This window comes from Rhamphochromis sp. 'chilingali', assembly GCF_963969265.1.
Source record: "Rhamphochromis sp. 'chilingali' genome assembly, chromosome: 16".
In the NCBI taxonomy this organism is placed as follows: Eukaryota; Metazoa; Chordata; class Actinopteri; order Cichliformes; family Cichlidae; genus Rhamphochromis; species Rhamphochromis sp. 'chilingali'.
Genome location: NC_137943.1, coordinates 20,235,168 through 20,258,219, shown reverse-complemented (window position 1 = coordinate 20,258,219; position 23,052 = coordinate 20,235,168). Strand labels below are relative to the sequence as shown.

Below are 23,052 nucleotides of genomic sequence, written 5' to 3'. Positions count from 1 at the left end.
TCTCATAAAGGAGAAAAAAAAACAGGCGAGTGATAACATTGCACACACAGCCTACAGAGAGACGGTGAGTTGGTAGGCATGGTTAACACGCAGTAAGCATACTCTGCTTACACGGAGGCTTAGACCTTGACACAGAGCCACAATCCAACGGAGCTCCATCCGGCGTTGCCATAGTAACACACCCCAGTACCTTTTTTCAGATATCATAGCAAAAGCCCAGGAACAAAACAGTGAAGAAACAGCCACGGATGAACCTTCCCTCTGCTGGGTGAAGCTTCTCTGCAATGTTAATAGTCAGTCTGGAGTGAAGCCAGTGTTGAAGCGCAAGAAACAATGAGGTGCCCGGTGTTCGCCAGACAGGTACGTCGTATCAGAGCAACGATGTGAAGGGACACGGACATATATGAGCCGATACATTTCCCTGATTAAAGCAACAAGGGTCGATCTGGGGTTTTTTTCCTCCCCCAGCATTTCAGCCATTGATTTCTCAAGGACTAATTAAGCTATGAGGATTTTTTTCCTTCTCCCATGGTGCAGCAAAATGCCAGAAACTAATTATGCGCTTCATGTCTCATCCTCACTATAATTACACTAAAATGAAACACTGCAAACCCCTCAAAGATCATCAGTTAACTCTGGGTTTGCCAACATCTTGCTGGAATTTGTAGAGGACGCAGTCTTCAGGCCAGAGGGGGGCATTCTTGGTTTATGTGTGTGTGTGTGTGTGTGTGTGTGTGTGTGTGTGTGTGTGTGTGTGTGTGTGTGTGTGTGTGTGTATATATATATATATATATATATATATATATATATATATATATATATATATATATATATATATATATATATATATATACACACACACATAAAAGGATTCCTTTCATATCAAGTGCTTTAAATGTGTAAAAAGCACCTGAGTGTGACAAAAACCTTCATTTACAGTGCCACTTTTACTTGCATGTTTTAGTAATGAGCTTCAAATTACTAGAAATGTTACATTTTGTCATTTTCCCTCCATTTTCAGTGAAGGGAGAAATAGAACTGAGCCAGTTATCAATCTCGCCATTTGGAAGCTTAACAAAATCCAAAACAAAACAGTTTAATGGAAGTTAATTATAAAAATACGCACAGAAGCGGCAAAAAAAACAAAAAACAGTGCTGTTCTTCATTATTTAAATATCCTATTACACTCTTCCAAATATGGTCACCCAACCGTCCCATCCTAACAGAAAGCTGACAAAACCAGCTTTTCACACATCGTCAACAATGTAATACATATGACAGGCTGCGGCAGCTGAGGCGCTGAGGTCAAAAGAGCCACGGTAAACATGCTGCATTTAATCTGCAATGCTCTGATCTTTGTGCTGGGCATCATGTTTGTAATCCACCTCCTGACCCACGCTTTCTTCAGCAGGCTCTTACCTTCAGGCGATTCCTCTTGCACATATGTCCCTGTCAAATATCGATGAACCAAGGCAGACTTCCCGCTGGACAGGTTTCCCACAATCCCCTGCAAGTCCAAGAGCAAAAAGCTATGAGATGATGTACAGGTTCAAGTGACCTGACAGAGAAAAAGAAAAAAAATCCTACCACAAAGGCACTGAAATTGCATAAGTCGTGCTGTTTTGAGTTTTATTTTTTTATATTTTCTTTCCAAAAAACTGAAGCTTCAACCTCAATCATAAAGGCTTTGCAAGTTTTCAGCCCAGTGTGTGCAAATTGTGTGTGGCAAAAAGGAAAACACTGCATCAAGGTCAATAATATCAGAAATAAAACCATCTCCACATCTTATTTAATTCCTAATCTTTAGTTATGCTGCTAAGTCTTAAATCCTAGCTGTATGAGTCACTAAAGTTTTAGAGATTATTCTTTCTACAGAGACATACCATCAGAACTCAACTGAAAAATCAAAGACTGACGTTCTGGGCATTTTTATTGCGCATATATTTCAATGTGTGTGCATTTAAGAACATAAGTAAAAAAAGAAGAAGTGCTGCATTTAAGGCATCTTTGAAAAGACTAACTCTTTTTTTTTTTTTTACCAGTATGCAAGTTTCTTGTTCAAAAAATGAAAAATGTAGTTTTGTGGGTGTGATTTTTCTATTATTATTTTTTTTTACTCTTAAAATTGGTCAAGGTGTAATTATTTGAAAAAGTAATGAAACTTTCACACTAAACCTAAAGGTGACTCCATTTTTTAGCTTCTCTGCTAAGTAGATTTTTATTACACACTGGCCTGAAGTGAAAACAAGTGTTGGCTAGGTGGAAGAAAATCAAATTAAAAACTTTAGAAGGTAGTAGGCAGTAAAAGAAACTCCATATGGTTTGTGTTCAAGGGGGTAAAGGTCCCTTTCGTAGGGCATGTGAGTTTGAAATATTGTCCAAGTGCCTCTGATTTACACCCGACTTTGGTTGTAGTCTGTCCTGTTCTACCTCTCCCTGCCGTCTAGACCAGACCAAACTGCAGTGCCTTCGGGGTGATGCATGGCTGAGGGTGGGCTGACGATGCCAGCATGTCTGGGAAGAACAAAGACTGCAACATGCCTCATCTCCTCCCTCTCCAGCTCCTCCTCTACCCACCATCGCCCTCTCCTTCCACAGATCATTAGTGGGTGTTAAAGCAGGTATGGTTCTAATTATAGGGAAGTTTGAGGCACAAGAGAAAAGGTGTGTTCAAGGTCTTTTCCTAGTCTAGCTTCTTTATAACTGAAGTATATATATCATGAGGTACCCAGAAGAATAAGCTATGAATAAATTCAAAGTTAGCAAAAAGTTGTGGTGCTGTAAAAGCTGTGAGTCAAAAAAAAGGCTTTGAATGTGCCACAGAACCAGCATTCTCCTGCTGTTTAACTGCTGGGCTTTGTGGCCCGCTGGTATATAGGATTTATGATCTCGAAATGCTGTATCAGCATTATGCTACTACAGAACCTTCACTCTTCTTTGTAGACGTTTAGCTCTGATGTGAGATGATCAAAAGATGACAATAAAACAGGATTTAACCACAGTCAAGTCACCAGCACGAAATCAACAGTACCAGAGTACAGCTCACTGTTGCGGCAGAAAAAAATTAGAGGTTTTCTCACATGGTTTTAATCGTTTTAATTCATCTACAGGAATTGTTTTGACCCCTATTACTGTGGTATCAAAGAGGAAGAAAGCAAAACCTGCTTTTTTCCCCCCTATCGTTTTTAAAAGCTTCTGAGAGTTGTAACCAACTTCCTTTCAGCACGACCTTGTCGCTGCACGGTAACTCTGTGAAAGTTTTGAAAAGAATGATTACTATTTTTGCGACACTTAATTTAGTCTTACCGGGTCCATTTAACAAACCCCCGCATGGAAGCTGCCAATTAACACCTTAGAAACATAAAAAGCAACAGACGCATTTAAAAGTGTTTGAAGCCAATAAAGGAAGTTTGTCTTTGTGCTTGCTGTGAATCCCCCCATTGAAGTTTCCCCTTCTTCGAGGTGCCACAACAATGAATTCACCTAACACTGAAAATATCATATCCATTGGGAGAACGGCAGACCGGAGCCTTTCAAGGCTGCTAGTCTTTATGTGGGTATGGCATTAAATCATGTGAGGATGTTAGTAGTGCATTTGGCAGAGGTTGTGCGTGTGCTTCACTGGCGGGTGGGAGCGGACCCAGGATGTGTCACCGGCCTAGCCCAAAACTGTCACTCATCCTGTGTCCTGCTGCAAAACCACCCTGTATCGCCATGCCAACGCATCTCATTAAAAATCACCCACTATGTGCCAGGGAAAAAGTCCAGCCAATTTCTCAAATGTTCCCTCTCATGTGAAATGCAAAACTAGTATTACATGGAGAGAACATGCTTTCCCACTGACATTTAAATCTGTTAGTAAGATGAAACCTCTGAGGGCAAATTAACACCAGGATTGTCAAAAACAACAAAAAAAAGTTACTCACCACTTTCAGCTCCGGCACTGATCGACTCAATGTCCATTCCTGGCTGTTGACAAAAGAGTCTAAAAAGAAAAAGACAAATGAAGACGTAAATGACAAAAGCAAAAAGTACTAAGCGATAATATGCGTTCTGTTCTATTTGACCCCCAGCTATAATATGGCACCGACAGCTTTTGCTAGCGGCTGAATTTAAAGAGTCTGCAATAAGTTTTATGCTGAATGCTACACCAGTCACATCAAGCATTTCGACTTACACAGCAGTCAATTACAGTAAAACATTTTTAAAGGAATTGTGGGGTTGTTGCCCTTTTTTAAAAAAAGATTTCCTGCACACATGTTAACCAGAACCACTGAATCAAAGTTTTATGGCAGATAGATAGAGCCAACTTTAGTGAAAAAGTTGTGTAGTTATGAATATATAGCCATTTGGCCTGTCGTGTTCTAATGTTTGTCCTTTTATTTTTACCTTTTTCCTATTTTCCCTCATTGTTCTTTTATCTTTCTTTAATTTCCCCCCTTCTTCTCTTTACCACTTCAACCCCTCCCTGCTTGTCAGCTTTGGCATTGCTAAATTACACATATCCTATGTGAATAATAATACAAATATATGAATTATTAAAACATTATTTATAGAGTTTAGGCAAACCAAATTTGTATGGCAAACAGTGAATTCAGATCATAATTATGATAATAAATGCTGTTGGACAAGACAGGTAAAAAAAAAAAAAAACTTTAAAAAAGTAGAATTTTTAAATAAGTAAAAAGAAAAAGATACAGTCATGCTGTGTTCTTGACTGGTGACCAATAGGACAGCCTCACATATGTCTGATTATGCATGTGCAACATGTGCACAGCAGCACAGGCTAATAGTTGCTCACAGCCATTACTGAGCTCTGAGGAAGACACAAAGTTGGCCAAAGTAAACCATGGAGGAACCGCCATGAAATGTTAAACCTAATGAGACACTTAAATCACCCTCACCCAGCTGAACATGGACATTTTAAAGAGGCTAATAAAGGAAGAGTGGCTAAAGCTAAAGCTATCCAGAGCTCAGTATCTACAGACTCGGTATGAGCAAGGGCTCAAAGCAGGAACAAAAGAAAAAAAATTGTTTAGCCAAGTAAAAAAAAAAAAAAAAGAGCAAAGGTTCCACGTGCTGCTATCTGATGAAGTTATAAACATAATTATTATATTATTTATGTAACTTGCATTTGTGTTGATATATAAATCTGATAAACCTGCTTTTGTTTGGTAGGGTAAAATATGTCAAGTAAAGGCAAATGTATAGAAACCCATTTTAGCTAATTATCTGTAGCTTTATTCTCAGTTCTTTCAGTGAGAGTCTATCATGTCCAGTTTGTGGGAAATTAAGAAACGTAATAATTTATTTTAGTGTAAAAATATCCCACATAGAAAAAAAAAGTTGATTTTTTTGTATAAGCTGTCCCTTATAGAGCTTAGAAAACTGGAATAAGCAAAAATAAAATTAAATAAATAACTAAATGAATAAATCAGTAGATAAATAAATAAATAAATAAGAAATAAAAATCAGCCAAGAAAATTACAATCAGTGCATCTCATATTTCTGTGATAATAATTTGCATAAAGTAGGATTTTTTTTATAATCCTCCAGAAACATATCTGCATATGAATGAGCTGAATTCGAACCTTCTGGTGATTTCTAGTGCTGGAAGCTTTCTGGTTTCAGTCTATAGTCCGCTCCTAGTTCAAATTCAATCGACCAATCAAATCCAAGCAGGCCTTAGCTGCATGCAGGTCCCCTCAAAAGTGGAACCCCGTTTACTGAAATGCAATCTTAAATTCATCAGCTAACATCTGAAGACGAATTAACTTTTTAAAAAGTTTATCTCCATTTGTAAACATCACAAAATACCTTGGACCAGGTATCTGCTGGTTACAACGGATACCTGGAAAAACTGTTCCCTGCATTCAGAGTATAAGGAATCTTAAGGTGCCAGTTTTTCAGGCTTAGTTCAATGATAGAAGCACTTTGATTAAAGCAACTTAAACCAAAAACTAACGGCGATATTAGATGAAGCCCCAAGAGCCACTACCCTGCTTGTCAGCTAATGTCAGCTGGCTCCAGCCCCCAGATTCTGATTTGAATAAGTGGTTAAGAAAATGCATGGATGGATGGATCGATCCCCACGATTTTCAATCTGTCCGACTCTTCTGTTTCCTCTAGATTTGTTTATTTGTACACAACACAAGTGTGAAGAAGTAGTTAATGCAGTCTGTGAAGGCCATTTCAATGTACAGCCCAATCTTAGGAGGGGATTTTGCTAATCTGTTTTAAAAGGCAGTTATTATCAGGCTTGATTCAGCATGGTAGGTTTACCAGTGACATTTGGAGACATTGACTAGATAATAGAGCTCTGAAAAAGGGCAGAACACTATAAAGTACAATGTGAACCCTCAGAACTAAAAACACAAATGACAGCTCCACAAGCTGTGCCCATTTCCCACAGAGATGGAGTACAGCTATGTGTCATAACATCTATTAGAACAAAGACCACCTTCCTGTTTTGGATCAAGGCTTTCTTGCCATCTGAACCTCCCAAATAAGATACCATCTCTAATACAGGAGCCTACATGCCGCCTTGCACAGGTAACCCCCTCCACATCTCTAAACCATAACAATTAAACTACTCGTACACCATCATTACACAGCTATGGCGGTTTTTCTTTTTGCTGCAGGCGATGCCAATATGAAAAGACACAAAGCATAAACAGTAAGGACCCCAGTGTCATTATAGGACATGTTTCAGGGTTTTTTTCCCAAAATATGCTAAAAGCATAAATGACTCATAGACGGGGAGACATGAGCCAAAAATTCCCCTTGACTTGTCCATTAAAAAAAAACCCACAAAAACAAAAATCAGTTAAAATCTTGACTTTTTCTCCAATCCATTTACAAAGAGCGTCACTCTGCTGTGGATGTCTCACTTGTTGTGGGAGAGGAGAGTGCATCCCGAACACAGGGGCCTTTCACCAACCATTGTTTGGAGCAGAGGAGTCTTTAAACAGCACGCCTCCAGTTAAGCCCTCTCAGTGTGGGTTTGACATGTCAGAACATGAGCGGAGACATCCAAACTGCCTCAGTTTTTAAGTGCAGGAAACTCAATGCAGGTCACGGCTCTCTGGGGCGATCTCCGATAAGGCTGCCGCCCCATTTTATTACAGTTCCTGTTTCTTGTTATTGAAAGGTCAACCAGCGGTAATGCTCAAAAATAGCAATTACATGAACCCATCTTAAGGTGCCAGTCTTTCAGGCTTTGTTAACAGCTCACCCAAAATCAAACTTTCTGTATGTTCCTCTGGGCTGCATTGCTATTTATCTGACTAGATTGTGAGTCATTTATACTGGCTGTAGTAATATCTGCTTTCTCTTGAATATAATGGAACTCAACGCAGCTTTTTTTGTTGTACTTAAAGTGCCAACAAATATGTTTTTGTCAAACGTGGTATCATGACCTTGTTACTAGAATGGTCCGGCACTTTCATATAGGAACTATTTTCTTTCTACTGTCTCATCACAGCCCATCTAATGTTTACATCCTGTTACTGTATCATTAGCACAAGCCTGCCATCATGGGTACATAGATGCTTTCGTCAGTACAGTAATATAATTAGCAAGTAGTTCCTAGATTGTCCTTTTAATGAAGAACTGGTTATTAGTGAAATAAAGCAGAATGAATAAAGAATAATATTTGATAAATGAAGCCCCCAAAAAACACGATTTTCAGATTTTAAACAAGGAGTATTTTAAACTCAACCCAACTAACGTGTAGCCATGAAGGGAAATTTTGGGTCATCGCAGGTCAATGCAGAAATTGTGTTGTTGGCCACTGACAATCGCTTCCTCTCTGGAGCACCGCATTGACTACCGGAAAACAGCACCACTTATTCTTTCACAGACAATAATAACAACAAAAGGAAGCAATAGAAAATGAGTGCCTTTCACTAAAATAATATTGAAATCAAGAACACAACAAAGAAACAGCATCATGGTGAAGATGCCTGAAATTTGCCATCCCGAAAGAGATAAAGTGGAACCGAACTGTTCCCCCACTAAAAGAAAAACCCCTAACTGAATCCATGTCGTCAGCATTACGTCATTCTTTAAATATGACCATCCCCATATCGCTGTGTCCCAGAATGCCTATGGAAACAAGGGAGCCCCGGGACTCGCGATGCCTACAGAGGACACCAGTGTCTTTGTCTCTGTGAGGGTAAAACTGTTGGCAGCATGTTTGTCAGGTCTTTCACTTCGCTGCTCACGTCTGCTCAGATAAAAATGACCACTCAGTCTGAGGGTAGCGAAGCACAAGCGAAGCCCCAACTTATTCCATGAGAAAAGAAAATCTAATGTGAGCAGCAAGTCCGTGCGTATGCACATGCATGCATGCGTGCCAATGTGCAGTGAATCTGAAGTGGTTTTTTGGGGAACGAGAGAGGACAACCTTGAGATCTAAACTTCCACTCTTACTCTGACCAACTTTCCAACCATACTTTCCTTCCGTCATGAATTACAGAGTGAGAATTTAGCTAGCAATTAGTGTTTCTACTCTGATGATTCACCAACTGACATTCCCTGTCTGGCTACTTTTATCATGCATGTCATGACAAAGACGGTCCTGCAGCATCTTCTTTCTGTAGCTCTACAATAAAAAAAAAAAAAGAAAGAAATTACAGAAAAAAACAAGCATAAGAGCTCTTACTTTTCTTCTGCTGAGCTCCCAAGCACAAGCCAGTCATTTCCATCAAATTAGGTAAGTGACAAACACAGTCACCAGAGAACAAGGGGAAAATCTTTACCCCGAGCTCGTCTAATGCAACCTGGATGGTCTGGCCTACTTAAAGCTCCCAGAGCCTTGTGTTGTCTGCAGAAAGGCATTGATCACTTCCCCTTAAAATAAATTGGACATCCCAATTCACATTTAACATGAGATTTGCAAATTGGGTTTTCAAGAAGCCTTGCAGTGGAATGCCCAGGCTGACGGACTCAGTTTGTCAAATTAAGAAGGGAATGTGCCAGAGGTTATCGTTGCAGCTACAAAAAGGAATAATAAAAAAAGAACAAAAACCAAAGGAATCAGTCATGCATGAATGAAACTGAAAGCAAAGTTAGAGAAGATCCACAAATTGCAGCTTTTTTGGCAAATGGTTGGTAGACCTCTTGGTGAAACAGCAGGATCCTGCTTCAAATGAGCCACAGTTCTGAAAAACACAATGTACTGGAGCTGAGATTTGCAGTGGCAGCTGCTCATATACAAGTTACATTCAGTTATTAACAGATTTCCCTCTGCTCCTAACCAGACTGTCTGCGATTCAGTGGTTTTTCCAATATCTTGCCGTCTCCCTATGTGTCCTGCTGCAGCTGAGAGGGCATTATCGCTGTGTCACTGTTTATTCAACTTCCCCTGAAAGTGTATTTATCTTGAACATAGCTACCTGCTGGGGACTCAACTACACCTGCTGATATGAACGCCAAAAACAAAAGCATTTTTTTCTAATTATTTTTCCCTCTGCAGGTTTTAAAGTAAGGCCCACTCCGTCTGAAAGGTAAAGCACATACAGGAAGCACCACATGAATTAATATCGAAGGAGGCAAAGCGAAAGGGAAACAAAGGGAATTCCATCCTCATGAATATATTTTGTGTCAGATTTAAGATAAATGAGTCTGGATTTCACCTTCGTGGGGGGGATTTTCTTCTCTAAAAGGTAACTCCAAAAAATACCCATCACTGAGTGTTTTCCTGTCTGCAAGCTACATTGACAGGTTAGAGTACAGGTTACTGTAGAGTTCTATCTGCAGCACCACTGCAGTATTTCAACCTCTGCTACACATGTGCACCGCTGACCACCTACACTGCTTCTCCGACTCTAAGGACCCCAGAGACCACACCCCACTCCCCATTTCAGCACACAGTTCACTGGCCACTCCTGGATCCAACAGGATGGCTTTGTTTACTCGACAGGTGGGGGTGGGGACACCTCAAACTCTTCCCCCTGTTAAACTCCCTTCCTCCACCCAAACGTCATACACACACTCAAGTACAGCCTGAGTGTATGCAAGCGTTCAGTCACAGAAGAGTTGGGCTTCGGCTTTTCTGGATTTAATTTACTTTAAGACCAACAGTTAGGCAGGTAGCAACAAGCGCAGAGTCCCGCCCAGGGCATTGAACACCCAGCTTAACTGAAGCTGATCGGCACACCTACATTCCTGAAGCTTGACTGACTGACTGACTGCAGTGGAAGAAATGGACAAATACCACTTGACTCTGGAAAACAAATCAATAGGTATCCTTGGTAACGTGTCATGGGAGAATACAAACAGACAAGAGATTAACAAGTCTGACCTCAGCCCCTTCATGAGTCTCAATTTAACATGAAAATTAAAACAAAAGAAATGTTTTGCTGGTTCAAAAGTTGCGAATATATACATGACATGTGCAACTTGACATCGGGGGAAGTTATTAGGTTGTCACAGACGACTAATTAGGTCTCTTTGAAAAGGTGTGAAATTGGAGCTTGACGCACAAAACGCAGCAAATCACAGCCATTAATTCAGATAGTTACAAATATTTGCCTCTCTGCCTGCTCTTCCAGGCAACTGGACAAACACACTTCACTGTCAGAGTTAACCTTTAAACACAGCGCTTAAGTCGTTTGCTCCTCTCCCCATCATTACAGTATGTAAGCCCTCTTAATTTAGCATTGCGAGACTGCCAAATGCATCCCCATTACAGCCACTAACTGCTTTAATGCTACTTCTTTAAGCTGCGTCTCTGAGAGACCAATAAGCAGGCCTGGGTCAGGATAACACAGAGATAGCACGGGGACTGTGTTATGCCACAGCCGCCCCTCTGTAAAACAAACTGTTATCATGTGTTCTTTGCAGTCACTGGTGATTTCACTTCACCTACTTTTTGACTGAACTACAAAAACCTCAAAGAAGGCAAAGTAATTGCTGTGCATGTGCACACGAACTGAGGTTCACACATGAAAAACACTGGAGAAATAAAATACCCGAAATAGAAATTCCAAAAGGACTCTTTGGACTTTTTTTGAATGCCATCCAAACTCACAATTCCCCCACATGCTTTTCATTTGCTTGGCCTAAAAAAAGTGCACTTCCTTATTTCTCTCGAGCTGTAACTTTCTGTGCAGTGAGCAAGAGGGGGTATATAAAATGGAGCACTGAGCTGAGAAATAAATCAGCAGTCTTGCAGGTCTTACCTTGACCTTTGTGGGAGTCAATGCCTGCCAGAGTCTCTATGGTGACAGGCTGTGACTTATTATTCCCAGTCTGGGGATATTGACCACTGTCTTTGCTTTGGGACTGCTGAATTTCACTTTTGCCACTGCTTGGCTGGTCTTTCCTCCTGAAACGGTTTGCTATGAGCTGCCATATACTTTGTTCTTCCTGAACTGGTTTGGAAGTCAGTTTTGGTGGATGGAGAGGTACCTCCATTACCTTGACCTTCCCCCTGCTGTGATACTGAATGTACTGCATGCCTCCATCTTCCGTCTGATCACTGGAAGTTGAAATCTTTCTTCCTGTGAGGTACGAGAAGGGTTGAGGAGGCATCGTTGCCTCTTCAGCAGTACTTTTAGTCTGAGAGTACTCCTTTGACTCTACCCCAGGACCCAAATCCCTAGGACGAGTCCTCCTGATTCGCAGACTAAAACTCCGTCTTAAAGAGCTCAGTGTACTTCTTGAAGTATCAGATTTGTTGTTTTTGGGGGAAATTTTAGCATCTTTGTCATTTTGCTTTTCCTTGTTCTTCTCTTGAGAGGTTTTGCCAAACAGTTTCCGTCGTAAGCCTCCTTTGAAAAATCCCTCTCCTTCGCCACCTCTGTGGCTGCCACTCCTCTCGCTGTTTATCTCATCATCAGAGCCCCTCTTTTTTAGTTCCAGTACTGTCATACTGACGGGCCTGGGCTTCCAGCTCCTCTGGCGGACCCTAAGGTTCACCTCCGCAGGGCCTGATGGCCGTTGAGCCACAACAGGATTGAGGCCATCCACTGCTCTTAGCTCAGCCTTCCTGCTCCTGTGCTGGTGGCTGTCTAAACTTCCTGTCCATTTGCAGGATTCCTGGGCTTGGGGCTCTGGCAGAACTGCGACTGCGCCTGGAAGCATGCAAACGCTCCTGGGCCTTAGCAGCCGTCGTTCTTGTTCGGGCTGACGATCTCTTTGGACCTTGACCGGACCGTCATACATGCTCATCGTCCTTCTGCCGAGCAGGGCTTCATCCTGATGTGACCTTCGTAGCAGGGCCCAAGGCAGAGACCTTCTTCCTGGTGCACTGTCATGATTCCCATGAACAAGTCCTTTAGCCTGGATGGTGGCAGAGCACGATGTTGAGCTCTGAATGAGCTGCTCCTTGGCGTCTGGTTGAGCTGTTAGCTCTACCACTTCTCTGTGTTGTTGTAAGGAGTTTCCTGTGTATTTTGAAGGTGGTTTAAAAAACTTGTCTGTCTTCATTTTTCCCGCAATCACCTCCTCCAACTCCTCCTCATCCTCCTCCACCACTACCTCCTCTCTATGCCTCCCGGCGCTACTGAGGGAGAGCCACCTGCTGAGCTCGTGCTGTGCCTTGCCCAACCTCGGGCTTTTCTCCATTTGGACTATACAAGTCATTTCTCCATTTGGCTGACAATTCCCAACCAGGGTGTGAGTGACCTGGCCCATTTCCAGCTCTGACACCGGTGCATCTGTATGTGTTTCTTTCAAGATTACAGAGACTTGGTATACAGTTATCTCCTGCTGCTGCTGTTCTATAGCTGTACTCCTTGGGGTCACATCCACGTTCCCACTGCTAAGGAAAAGTATCACACTTCATTCAGACGGATTCACACAATCATCCTCATTAACACACTGAAACCAGTGTGTTACATTCTGCCAGAGAGTTGAGATTCAGCTCATGAAGTCCTTCATTTGAAGACTAAATTCCTCTGCCAGGTATAATCTTTCACCTTTGACATGAGGAAAGAAAAAAAAAACAACTTCAAACAAGTTAGTTCAAAGCCTCGCTGCCACCTGCATCCTCTGGCTCCTTTCCTCAGCAGAATCATTTAGATGGTAGCTGCTTTTTGCTCCGCTCTATTCTACCTGTCTCGAGCAAGTAGATGCACAGAAGAAAAACAAAACTTTAACTGCTGATTTTGCAACAAAGGCATATCTGTAACAGACACAAAAGTTACAGCTCAAAAAAACTGAATCATCCTTCTTCTTTGGCAAGTTGCAAACTGCGAGCAATCCCTGTTGTTGGCGGTGCAGAGAAACCCCTTAATCTCTGAGCTCTTGCCATGTAGAGCATGAGGGAGTGTGTCTCTGTTTGAACTTTCAGCTGCCTTCCAACCCCCGGGACACATGGAAAACAAGGAGTGGATCCCAAGGACACTGAACACGCCCTCATGATTTCACCAGAGTTGCTAACAGCCCCCGGAGGTATAAACAGACAAAAGTGAACACACAGGATCGAGATAAGACTCTGCTGATTACACACTGATATATACAGAATACAAGCCACAAGAAACAGCCATAAGTGGGCATTTTATTTGGATTGACCAATGGTAGAAGAAAAGAATAAACTATAAACTTTCTCGTATTTATTTAGACACTTGACTGATTCACCTAAACACATCAGCTTTGGGGATACGCTGCTTAGGTTTTAAACACTTTTACGGGGACGCAGAAGTCAAAATGTCTCCCTCGCTCCAGGATCTATGAGAATACTAATGCAGCACAGCCACGGAGTAACATGGGAGTACCCACACAACCACACACCAACCTTCCAGTGGCTCCCACTATACAGCCTACATTCAATGGGAGAGCTTAACTTAATTCCAAGATTGGCTGACAGCTATTTTTGTTGAGGAACTTGTTCTTTTTAAAGCACTAATGGTTACCATGGCAGAAAGCAGTACATTGGACATTATGTAAAATGGCATTCTCTGAATCTAAACATAATTACACATTCACTGCGTGGGCAGTCCTGCATCTAACTTCATTGAGAAAATTAGCACATTGAGCTACTGAGAATGCTGGCATTCGATTAAATGCAGAGAATAAAAAGACTGAGCAGCCTTACGTGGCCTATTCAATCTTCTGGTGCATTAGTGCAGCGTAATGGGCAGAGCTCATTTAGACAGCCATGCACCACAAAGAATCAAGGCAGATTTTACCCCCACAACTCTGCAGCACCCAGTGTGGTTAAGACTGGAACACTGCCCCTTTGTGGTCAACAAGAGAAAGCACACTGGAAGGGAAAATGTTCACTGGGCATGTACTGTTATCGGCTGGATAACCATTCAAAGCTGGTGTGATTTGCCTGGACAAAAAACATATATCTAAAACAGATGCATAATCAGAAGTTAACAACACTGCTTATGAGGAAAGAAGAATAACAACAACAACAACAACAAGTGGCCATTCCTTGAGTGCATCACTGTGGGGAAACCAGAATAACCGGGAGGCAGAAAGTTACAGCCCAACTGCTGCAGTTTGTGCCAAACGCTAAATCTCAACAGCATTTGACTTGAACTGATTTTGTTTTTTCGTAACGTCTCCCTAAAGTCCTCCAATTGCTATTGCCATTGTGTGCCATCTACAGTACGTGTGATATTCCTGATATTTGAAGTGTTTCTTGGCACATTTCTTTCTCCCTTATGTCTCTTTATCAACTGACTCAGCGGTGTTAGAATGAAAACAATCAAAAGCATTTTAGATATTGTTACAGGAAACTCTAACCAAGCGCGTGCACCGTCAGAAAAATCTGAAGTGAGCAAGTACAGCAGCAAAGTTGAATCCCATATCAGGCTGTCAGAGGTTGTAATTTCGGCCTTTACCTGTGTCTAGGAAGCAGGGGTTTGAAAGGATGTGGGTCTCATCGTCGAGTAAACGGTCCTTTTCACTCCACTGGATCTCGTGCCGGTCTCGAGTTTGCTTGCGACTCCCGAAGCACATCAACATATTCTAGCTATAACCTCAGAGGCACTTTTCCGTGATATAACCAAAAAGAAACAAAGATATTTAGGTGCCTGAATCCACGTTCAGATTATTGATCATCTTTGATTCATTGCGCCACTCCTGGGTTTTTATCTTCCTTTGCTTCTTTCAGACATTTCTGTTGACATCTGCAGCTCAGTTAGTCCCCAGTTTTTTTCTGTCCAGCATAGAAACCAAAAAAAACCTATTTTGTCATTTCTGGCACGCACTCCATGCCAGCCTGATATTGTGGTAACAAGCAGAAGCCGGAGCGGCTAATGGACAGTCCGAGGAGGCGGCCCAGAAAGGCCATGTGGTATCGCTCCCTTTGAGTCCTTTCCTTAATGCAGGTGTTGGTTAGCAGGGTCCTACATAGGAAGTCCTGATAGGATTAAAGTTAATCCACTATCCTGTTGTCTTTGTTGTGGTCCGGTCCAAAGGAAACCTGTGCTGCGGTAAATCCTGGCATTTCAAAGTGCTGACCAGGTAACAGAGCCTCTCTTGTGTTTAACCCTGTCCTGCAGCTAAATATTTCTCCGTCTTGAAACTGTATCTTGATGGAAGGTGGAGGGAAAACCTTTTCTGAAAAACTGGATTGGCATGTTCTGAGGTTTCAGAATTACCCTCTGCGTCTGTATCTCCCTGTGTGTATGTGTACACATCTGCCTGATTGTAAGCGGAGGTCATACTGTGTGTGTTGGCCGTTTATCTCATTTCTGTGCGTCACCTTGTCAAACACAGGCGTAGCTGTTTTGCCAACACCCCGACCTGAGTTTCTCTTTCAATTTTTCTTAGGCTACATTCCTTAGTCGTTCAGCAACAGAAAGGTACGCTCTGTACTTTTGCAAGACAATTTTCTCGCCATGCGATTATTATCTCACCTATAAGCTACGTTTGGAATCTTTCTTTGTCAGGTTAACATCCCAAAAAACCCCTTTGGTACTTTTCCAGCATCCCATAAGACGACATTATATTTTAAATGTGTCACAAATACAGCGTGCACATCATCTCTACAGTACTTTCATTTTTGTTATTATGGCGGCATCAGAATTGAATTCAAAGCAGGCATCATTATAAAATTTGACTGGACAATCTCGTCAAATCCCTAATTAGACTGCCTGTTGGGGTTTTCGCCTTCACTTTCTAATCGAATTCAATCAAGGCTTTTGCCAGTCAGCAGTATTTCTCTTCATATTAGATCATTTGACACAATATACCACATTTCCAGTGGGGGGCAGTCACGTCGCTAAGGAATTGCATCCTAATTATAACATTATATCAGTTACATTAAAATAACAAAGTATTTCATAACACAAAGAAAACTTTCAAAACTAAGAAGCTTCACTCAGACTGGTCTCTGTGGCCCTGTAAGCCCGGGGTAACTAAGAGGCTGAATTGGGAAGGCCTTTTTTTTTTTTTTTACAGCAACATCACTTATCTGGAAGACTCAAGCAGTTTTGGGGCTTGTGATGATGTCTGGATAACCATTAGCTGGAAACACACACAGACTCACACACACATAACGGAAATGTCTCAACAGCAGACATAGCAGACAGTCAGAACTAGTGTATTTATATAAGACGCAGACACTTTGTGCGACAAACACTGGTGCTGTCTAGCAGATTGCATGATGCATTCAAGCCACATGAGTAAAGCTTACTAACTCCTCGTCAGTATTAGAACATGAGTCAGTGTGAGGAAGACGGCCGCATACATATGTAAACTCCTTGGCGGAGACGGTTTGCTTCCTCCGGCAAACAGGGTGACAGGAAGAGAGACTGAAGGCGGCCTCCCGACTTATTATAATTAGCACTCGGCAGGTAGCAGGCTGTAGCCCAACTCTTCTCGAATATGGTTTTTTGCTGACCTCATTCACACATCAGCACAGCTCAAGCCTCAGGCATCCAGTATTCTCCAGCATTACGTATGAGGGGAGAAAGGAGAAATAAAACAAAACTCCAGTGTTGTTTGCTTTCTAAAAAACACAAATACATTTATTCAGAACTTTTCAAACTGAGCTCTGTGTGACAAATTGATGGCAAAGTTTGCCACAGTGACTAACAAGCTTTAATGAGAACAGAAATGTTCATGACTTTTCATAGGTGTTGATGTCACGCTTTAAATATAGCCTCGTGTGAACATGTGAATGTAATATATTGCTCGGGAAGCGCAGCATGGAGAAACAGGAGAAAATTACTCAGAGCTATCAGAAATACCCCTTGATTGAAGAGATGTTTGCCCTCACTGGAGAGAGTCAGGTACTGTGATTATCATCATCATCATCATCATCATCATCATCATCATCATCACAGACGAAACACAGGAGCTCGGAATTGCTAATTGACCTCATGCAAGACTGCCTGAGGCTCTAATAACAAAGGAATCCTGGTGGCATCTTCTGGATTTCCAAAAAATGCAAGAAAAAGTGCTGTGCTCTTTTGATAGAGAAAAGGGAGAAGTTTGGGGTGTAGTTTGGGTTAATACAAAAAACAATTCTCAGAGCACTCGTCAGAATAACGCCATCACCGGACACTTTATTAGGTACACCTCACAAATAGGGAGGACTCCTGTTTTGCCTTCAGAACTGCTTTAATTCTTCATGGCATAAATCCTGGAAACACTCGTCAGACATTCTGATCATATCAACATGATAGCTTCCCACAGTTGCTTCAGATTTGTCAGTTGTACATCCCTAAGATGCTCCATTGGCTTGAGATCTGATGTCTGTGGAGGCCATTTGAGTACATCGAACTCATCGTTATGTTTAAGAAACTTGTTTGAGATCATTCGAGTTTTGTGACACTGCGTGTTATCCTGACCAGAAGCAGCCATGAGAAAATGGGTACACTGTGGTCATAAAGGGATGGACATGATCAGCAACAATACTCAGGTAGACTGTGGTGGTGAAAAGATGCTCATTTGGTACTAAGGGGCCAAAAGTGCACCAGGAGAATATCCCCACACCATTACACCACCAGCCTGAACCATTGATACAAAGCAGGATGGATCCATGCTTTCATGCTATTTAATTCTGACCCCACCATCTGAATGACACAATGAGATCCATCAGGCCAAACAACAAATTTGTAATCTGTCATTTTCCAATTTTGGTGAGCTCATGTAAACTGCTGCCTCGGTTTCCTATTCTTTGCTGACAGAAGTGGAACCCGTGTGGCTTCCTTCAAGATCTTAGTGATAACTGTATTCAAATCAGCTTAGCTGAAGCTTTAGCATTTAAACGTAACGTGCTGCCAGTTGACCTGGTTCAGAAAAAAGAAAAAAAAGACTGAACATGGCAAGACTGGTTGGAACAGTTTCCAAGCGACCACTTGTTTTAAAAAATATAAGGCTGAACAAGGATTTATTAAAACATGGGAAACTTAAGGTTGATAACACCAATTTTAATCTTTAATAAAATTGGATGATTGCATTTTAAACTATGTAGCTCCTTAAGCGTATACACAGGGCAGACAAAGCATGTAAACCTGAACTGAACTCTGTGCCTGTAAGGTGAATCTTCTGTAATATTACAGAAGCAGAAACCAGAAATCAGTACATAGTGACTGAAGTCAATTGTCTTTAAATTCCCTGGCTGACTCTCAAGTAAACCAACCCATTAATTGTCTGCGTTTAAAATCTGGGCTTTACCTCAGTGATCATGAAAACAAGATTTTAGCTGGCAAGAATGTGTCAGTAAAAACAAGCAATTTTGTTGGTTTTAACCTGGAGCTTTAGGTGGAGATGAGAAATGAGAACAGGTTCCAAATTGCCCAATCCTTCAAAATTATGTCCTTCCAAGCTTATCAGCTCCGTTAATCATCACTGGCATGATTTCCAGACAGTTGCATATTGCAAAATAATGATGCCAAACTCATAGCAGTCAGTTTTCACACAGCTGCACGTCTTTCTTTCTACTGTTTCCACGCTGTATTTAGATCTAGAGATAATAACAGTTGTGCTAACACTAAAAAACCCCTCTGTAGACCCAATTTTGCTCTACACAGACCAGGAGTCAGTAGGGCAACTGGGGGAGAAAATGGGAACTATATCAGTAACATCTCACATATATAACCTTTACTGGCTATGCAAAACTCACTACTATATGAGATTTACAGAGCAATCAAATAATCTGGAAAGCAATCAGGAGATAATACAGCCTTGAGATCACAGGAATCAGTATCCAGGGAAGGTATGGGGGGATTTATTCAAGCATGAGTGAAAATGAAAACCAGTAATCATAGTGTAACTGTTATTTTTAAGATTGCTTCGGTGCATGCTCTCACATTCTTTTAATGCAACAGATCTTTTTAATACAGAAGTATTTCCTGACTGATTATGCCACTCTTGCACAAGGACAAGTAAGCGAAACCGAAAAATTAAATGAAAAAAAATCTGTCCCTCGAATTAATTATTGCCTTAACAGTCTTAAGGGGGAATTATTCTGGAGTGTGAATATTCAGGTCTCTGTGTGGCACATTCAGCACTCGGTGGCTTCCCTCAAAAACCACAAATAAGATCTGCAAATCCTCAACAAACATCTGCAGAACATCTAATAAAACCTACACAGAAACACAGGTGAATACTGCATACAGCTCAGGACTAAAACAACGTGTTCCTCCCCTAAAAAAATATTGTGCAACAGTATTTATTCCCAAGCAAGAATCAGCCACGGACACAATGTAAACAAACAGTTTGAGAGGGATATAAGCCGATCTGTGCACGTAAAAACACACAAACCTCCGGGCACAAGAAAAAAAACATATATATATATATATATATATATATGCAAACAAGCGCTTCGCCCAGGTGATTACACAGTGCTGCTAATTACACAATGACCTGCCAATTTTGAAAAAGACATAAATTTACCAGACCACTTTCACCCCACCACTCCTCTTTTCCCCACATCGATGCTGAATTAATATCTGCAAATGAATTAAGTCAAGAGAATCACACACAGAAGGGGCTACAGACAGCAAGGAAAGTTTATGATAATTATGCTTGCAGTAGTGGTATTGAGCGTGGGTGGAGAGCTTTTTAAAATTCAGCTGCACTAGCGACGAGCATACGTCACCATTGCTCCACTGCAGAGAAAATGATAGGTTCGAGGACGTCTGTGGGAGGCTGTGAAAAAATTCCAGACGCTTCTGTCTCTAAAATTCAGGTTTTGAGAGCGAGCGCTTGTGCGTTTGTATAGCGTGTGTGTGAGAGAACGACGGAGACAGAGAATGCAACAAGATTGAATGGGGGAGAGAGGGACAGTGACAAGAGTGTGTATTAGTTGCGTAACCTAAGCTGTATAAGCCCTCATTAAAATGTTTGACATCCAAGCTGCTCACTGCTAATTTTCTTGTTCCCTTTGACAGAAAATAAAACAGTACCAGGGATCAGTGTTTGTTTGCTGTGTGTTTATGTTTTGTATCTGCAAGTCTACTGTATGTGCATGGGGGCATGAATAGGCGGGAGACTTGACTTTTTGAGTTTCGTGTCATGTAATCATCACAGCCGCCCCTGCCAGCTAACATACTACTGGCCATGTGATGCCACAGGGAGTAATTCACTGTGCAGAAAAGATGAGGTTTGCACACTTGGCAGAAGAGAATGAAACAAGTGCGTGCAGGAAAGGTCAGCCTGGAATTCACTAACTGGGCATGAGCAGGGAAACACGGAGGCAACATACTGGTTTGCAGAAGATGACAAAATGACCACTAAGAAGACGTAGGAGGAAGCTGTAGAGAGATGCACATTTTTTGTTGTTTTTTGTTGATTTGGTTTTTTTTTTACAGGCAGATCTGTGTGGGCTGGTGGCTCCCAGTCCTCCTCCTCTCCACATTAGTTTGCAAACCCCCGCTTACTTCTGGTATCATCTTTTCATACTTGCCTTCGAACTTGCTTTTATCTAATAGCTTTGATGTGCTATTGCACATATTGTGTAATCTTTATTGAAATGTGCAAGCAGCAGCAATATAAGCATTATTTGGAGTGTTATTACATAAAGGCGATCCTCAATGATCTTTTTTGCGAAGCTGATAAGAGATATGCTCGCTTTTAGTGAATTAATCCACTCAAAATAGCGAGCCGCGATGGCTAGGATGTGCAATAATTCGCTGACATCTGTGTGAGCTAAACTGTTGCTTAATAAAAAAGAGGTCAGAGGTAGGGCACGGTTTGTGAGAAGCAATTTAAACAGAAAGAAATCCTTTTAATCAAGCTGTGTGGTCTTTTTTTTAAACTTGGAGTTGGACTATATTTGGATCATCACTGGATCATCTTTTCCCTCAGTTTTTTTTTTCTTTTTCTACTAGCAGCAAAATGTAATTTGTCATGCACCATCTGGCTTTCAGCTTCATTCTTGTATCTCACTGGCATCCTGTTGCAGCAACCCTGCAGTTGGAAAAATAAATGGAGCAGCCAATCGCAGCTGTCATCTTGCTAAAGCACAGTAAAGCAACTCGAAACTATTAGGAGACTTTTACTTTAGTTCCGATTGCAATATAACTGTTTTCTTTATCTTTCCATCTTCACAAGCTAGTAATTGTGCAAAATACGTAAGTGGGCCATATTTCTTTCTGCTGCGTTACCACAGAATCTACAGTATATTGTCTGATTCTGTCGAGTCTTTTCACTCCTTTTCAAGGTTTTTCTTCCTGTGCTGTTCCAAAAAGAGGGCCAAGAATAGCGACACATTCGGGCACAAGCTCCCATGTAATTTCCCACGCCTTTTGTCTCCGTTCCTGTGCCGCCCATGCATGCTGAAACAATAAGCTGGGAGCTTCGTTATGAAGCTGACAACAGCGCCTTTAAAAAACATAATTAATTTAAAAAAAAACCAACAACAACCAAGAAATCAGGAGGGATACAATCATACCTACAAGTGACCCGTCCTCATGCACGCCTGTGAAGCAGCTAATAGGGGCATTTATTTGTTTTGAATTGAGTTCATGAACCCCAGGTTTGCAAAATAAAAGCTGCATGTGAATAGATTCGGTGCAGCTGGCTTACAGCATACAGTTACGCAATTTGTTTTCAACAAATAACGGCTCCAGAATTCTGACGCACCGTCGATTTCTGCATTCAGTGTGGGATTAATTGTTGTTATGTTCGCCTAACTAGCATATCTGTGACTGATGAGAATCTCATATCTTCAGCCTGTGGAAAAGCCATGGGAGACAAACTTCTACAGGTGACTGAAAATTAATTCCCACTCCAGCGGCTCCAGTTTAATGGCACTCAGTCGAGTGAACGCCATTGTAACATGCTTACTAACATCCATCAAAGGCAGATTGTGGGTTTTCCAGAAAACATTCACTTACAATATCTAGATATAAAAAAAACCCACCAAACTGACAGATAACGACTCCCATTCTGCAACTTCCACAGGCCCGGCGTCTCTCCAAGGCATCAAAAGTGGCACTTTAGCATGAAATTGAATAACCTGAAAGTCATTTACAGTAAACGTTTTGAACCTCTATCAGAAATGACAGACATTCAGTATTCTGGAGGAGAACGCGTCCTCACCCAGACAGCCAGACACAGAGGCTTAGTTCTAGCTCAGCTGCTATCTACAGGGGCTGAATGACAAAGAAGTTGAGGACACCAGTGAAAACATCTGTATCGTACTTGGTGAAGTTTCGTGACAGCTCTATTAGTGCAAGTCAATATGGAGCTGTGCATCTCCTTGTGACATTTTTAGGTCCCCTTAACATAATGGCCTATCATCCTGTCCCCGACAGGTACACTGAAGGAGGAAACACTTCGCTGTGCTATTTGCTTCTGTCCAGCATGGTGTGGGCACGAGCAGCAGGCCGAAATGAATCACAAAACCTGACCTGATTAGACTTGACATGGAGACACTGAGTAATGGTGCCCAAACAGTGTTTCCTGCAATTTGGCTCTCCAAAAAACTGAGGCCTGCTGGAGGGCTTTTGTTACAATGTAAGCCAAATCTGAAAATGGCAGGAGAGTAATGGACTAGCTAGGACACGCACAACGGCTTTGCTTAATCACGGAAACAACGGTAATATGTCGCACACACATAAGCTCAGCACTTTCCCCCCCGTTTGTCAACTTCTGACGGTTCTCATGACCGCAGAGAGCTCGATGCGAAGCTTC

The 23,052-nt window shown here is 41.6% G+C and overlaps 1 protein-coding gene across 5 annotated transcripts in view; it reads right to left on the bottom strand.

The window, feature by feature from the left end:
- Positions 1–23,052, bottom strand: part of agap3 (ArfGAP with GTPase domain, ankyrin repeat and PH domain 3) — a 118,216-nt gene that overhangs the window by 60,265 nt on the left and 34,899 nt on the right. For 3 of the 5 annotated variants that reach the window (XM_080907580.1, XM_080907582.1, XM_080907583.1), the window contains exons 1-3: positions 11,187–13,269; positions 3,927–3,985; positions 1,420–1,507 (exon numbers count right to left, since the gene is read on the bottom strand). In XM_080907580.1, the coding sequence (XP_080763706.1) occupies positions 1,420–1,507; positions 3,927–3,985; positions 11,187–12,642 (1,603 nt within the window). In that variant the 5' untranslated portion in view covers positions 12,643–13,269. Of the gene's footprint in view, positions 1–1,419; positions 1,508–3,926; positions 3,986–11,186; positions 13,270–23,052 lie in introns of those variants that run through there. The other 2 variants (XM_080907584.1, XM_080907581.1) reach the window with 1 other exon arrangement.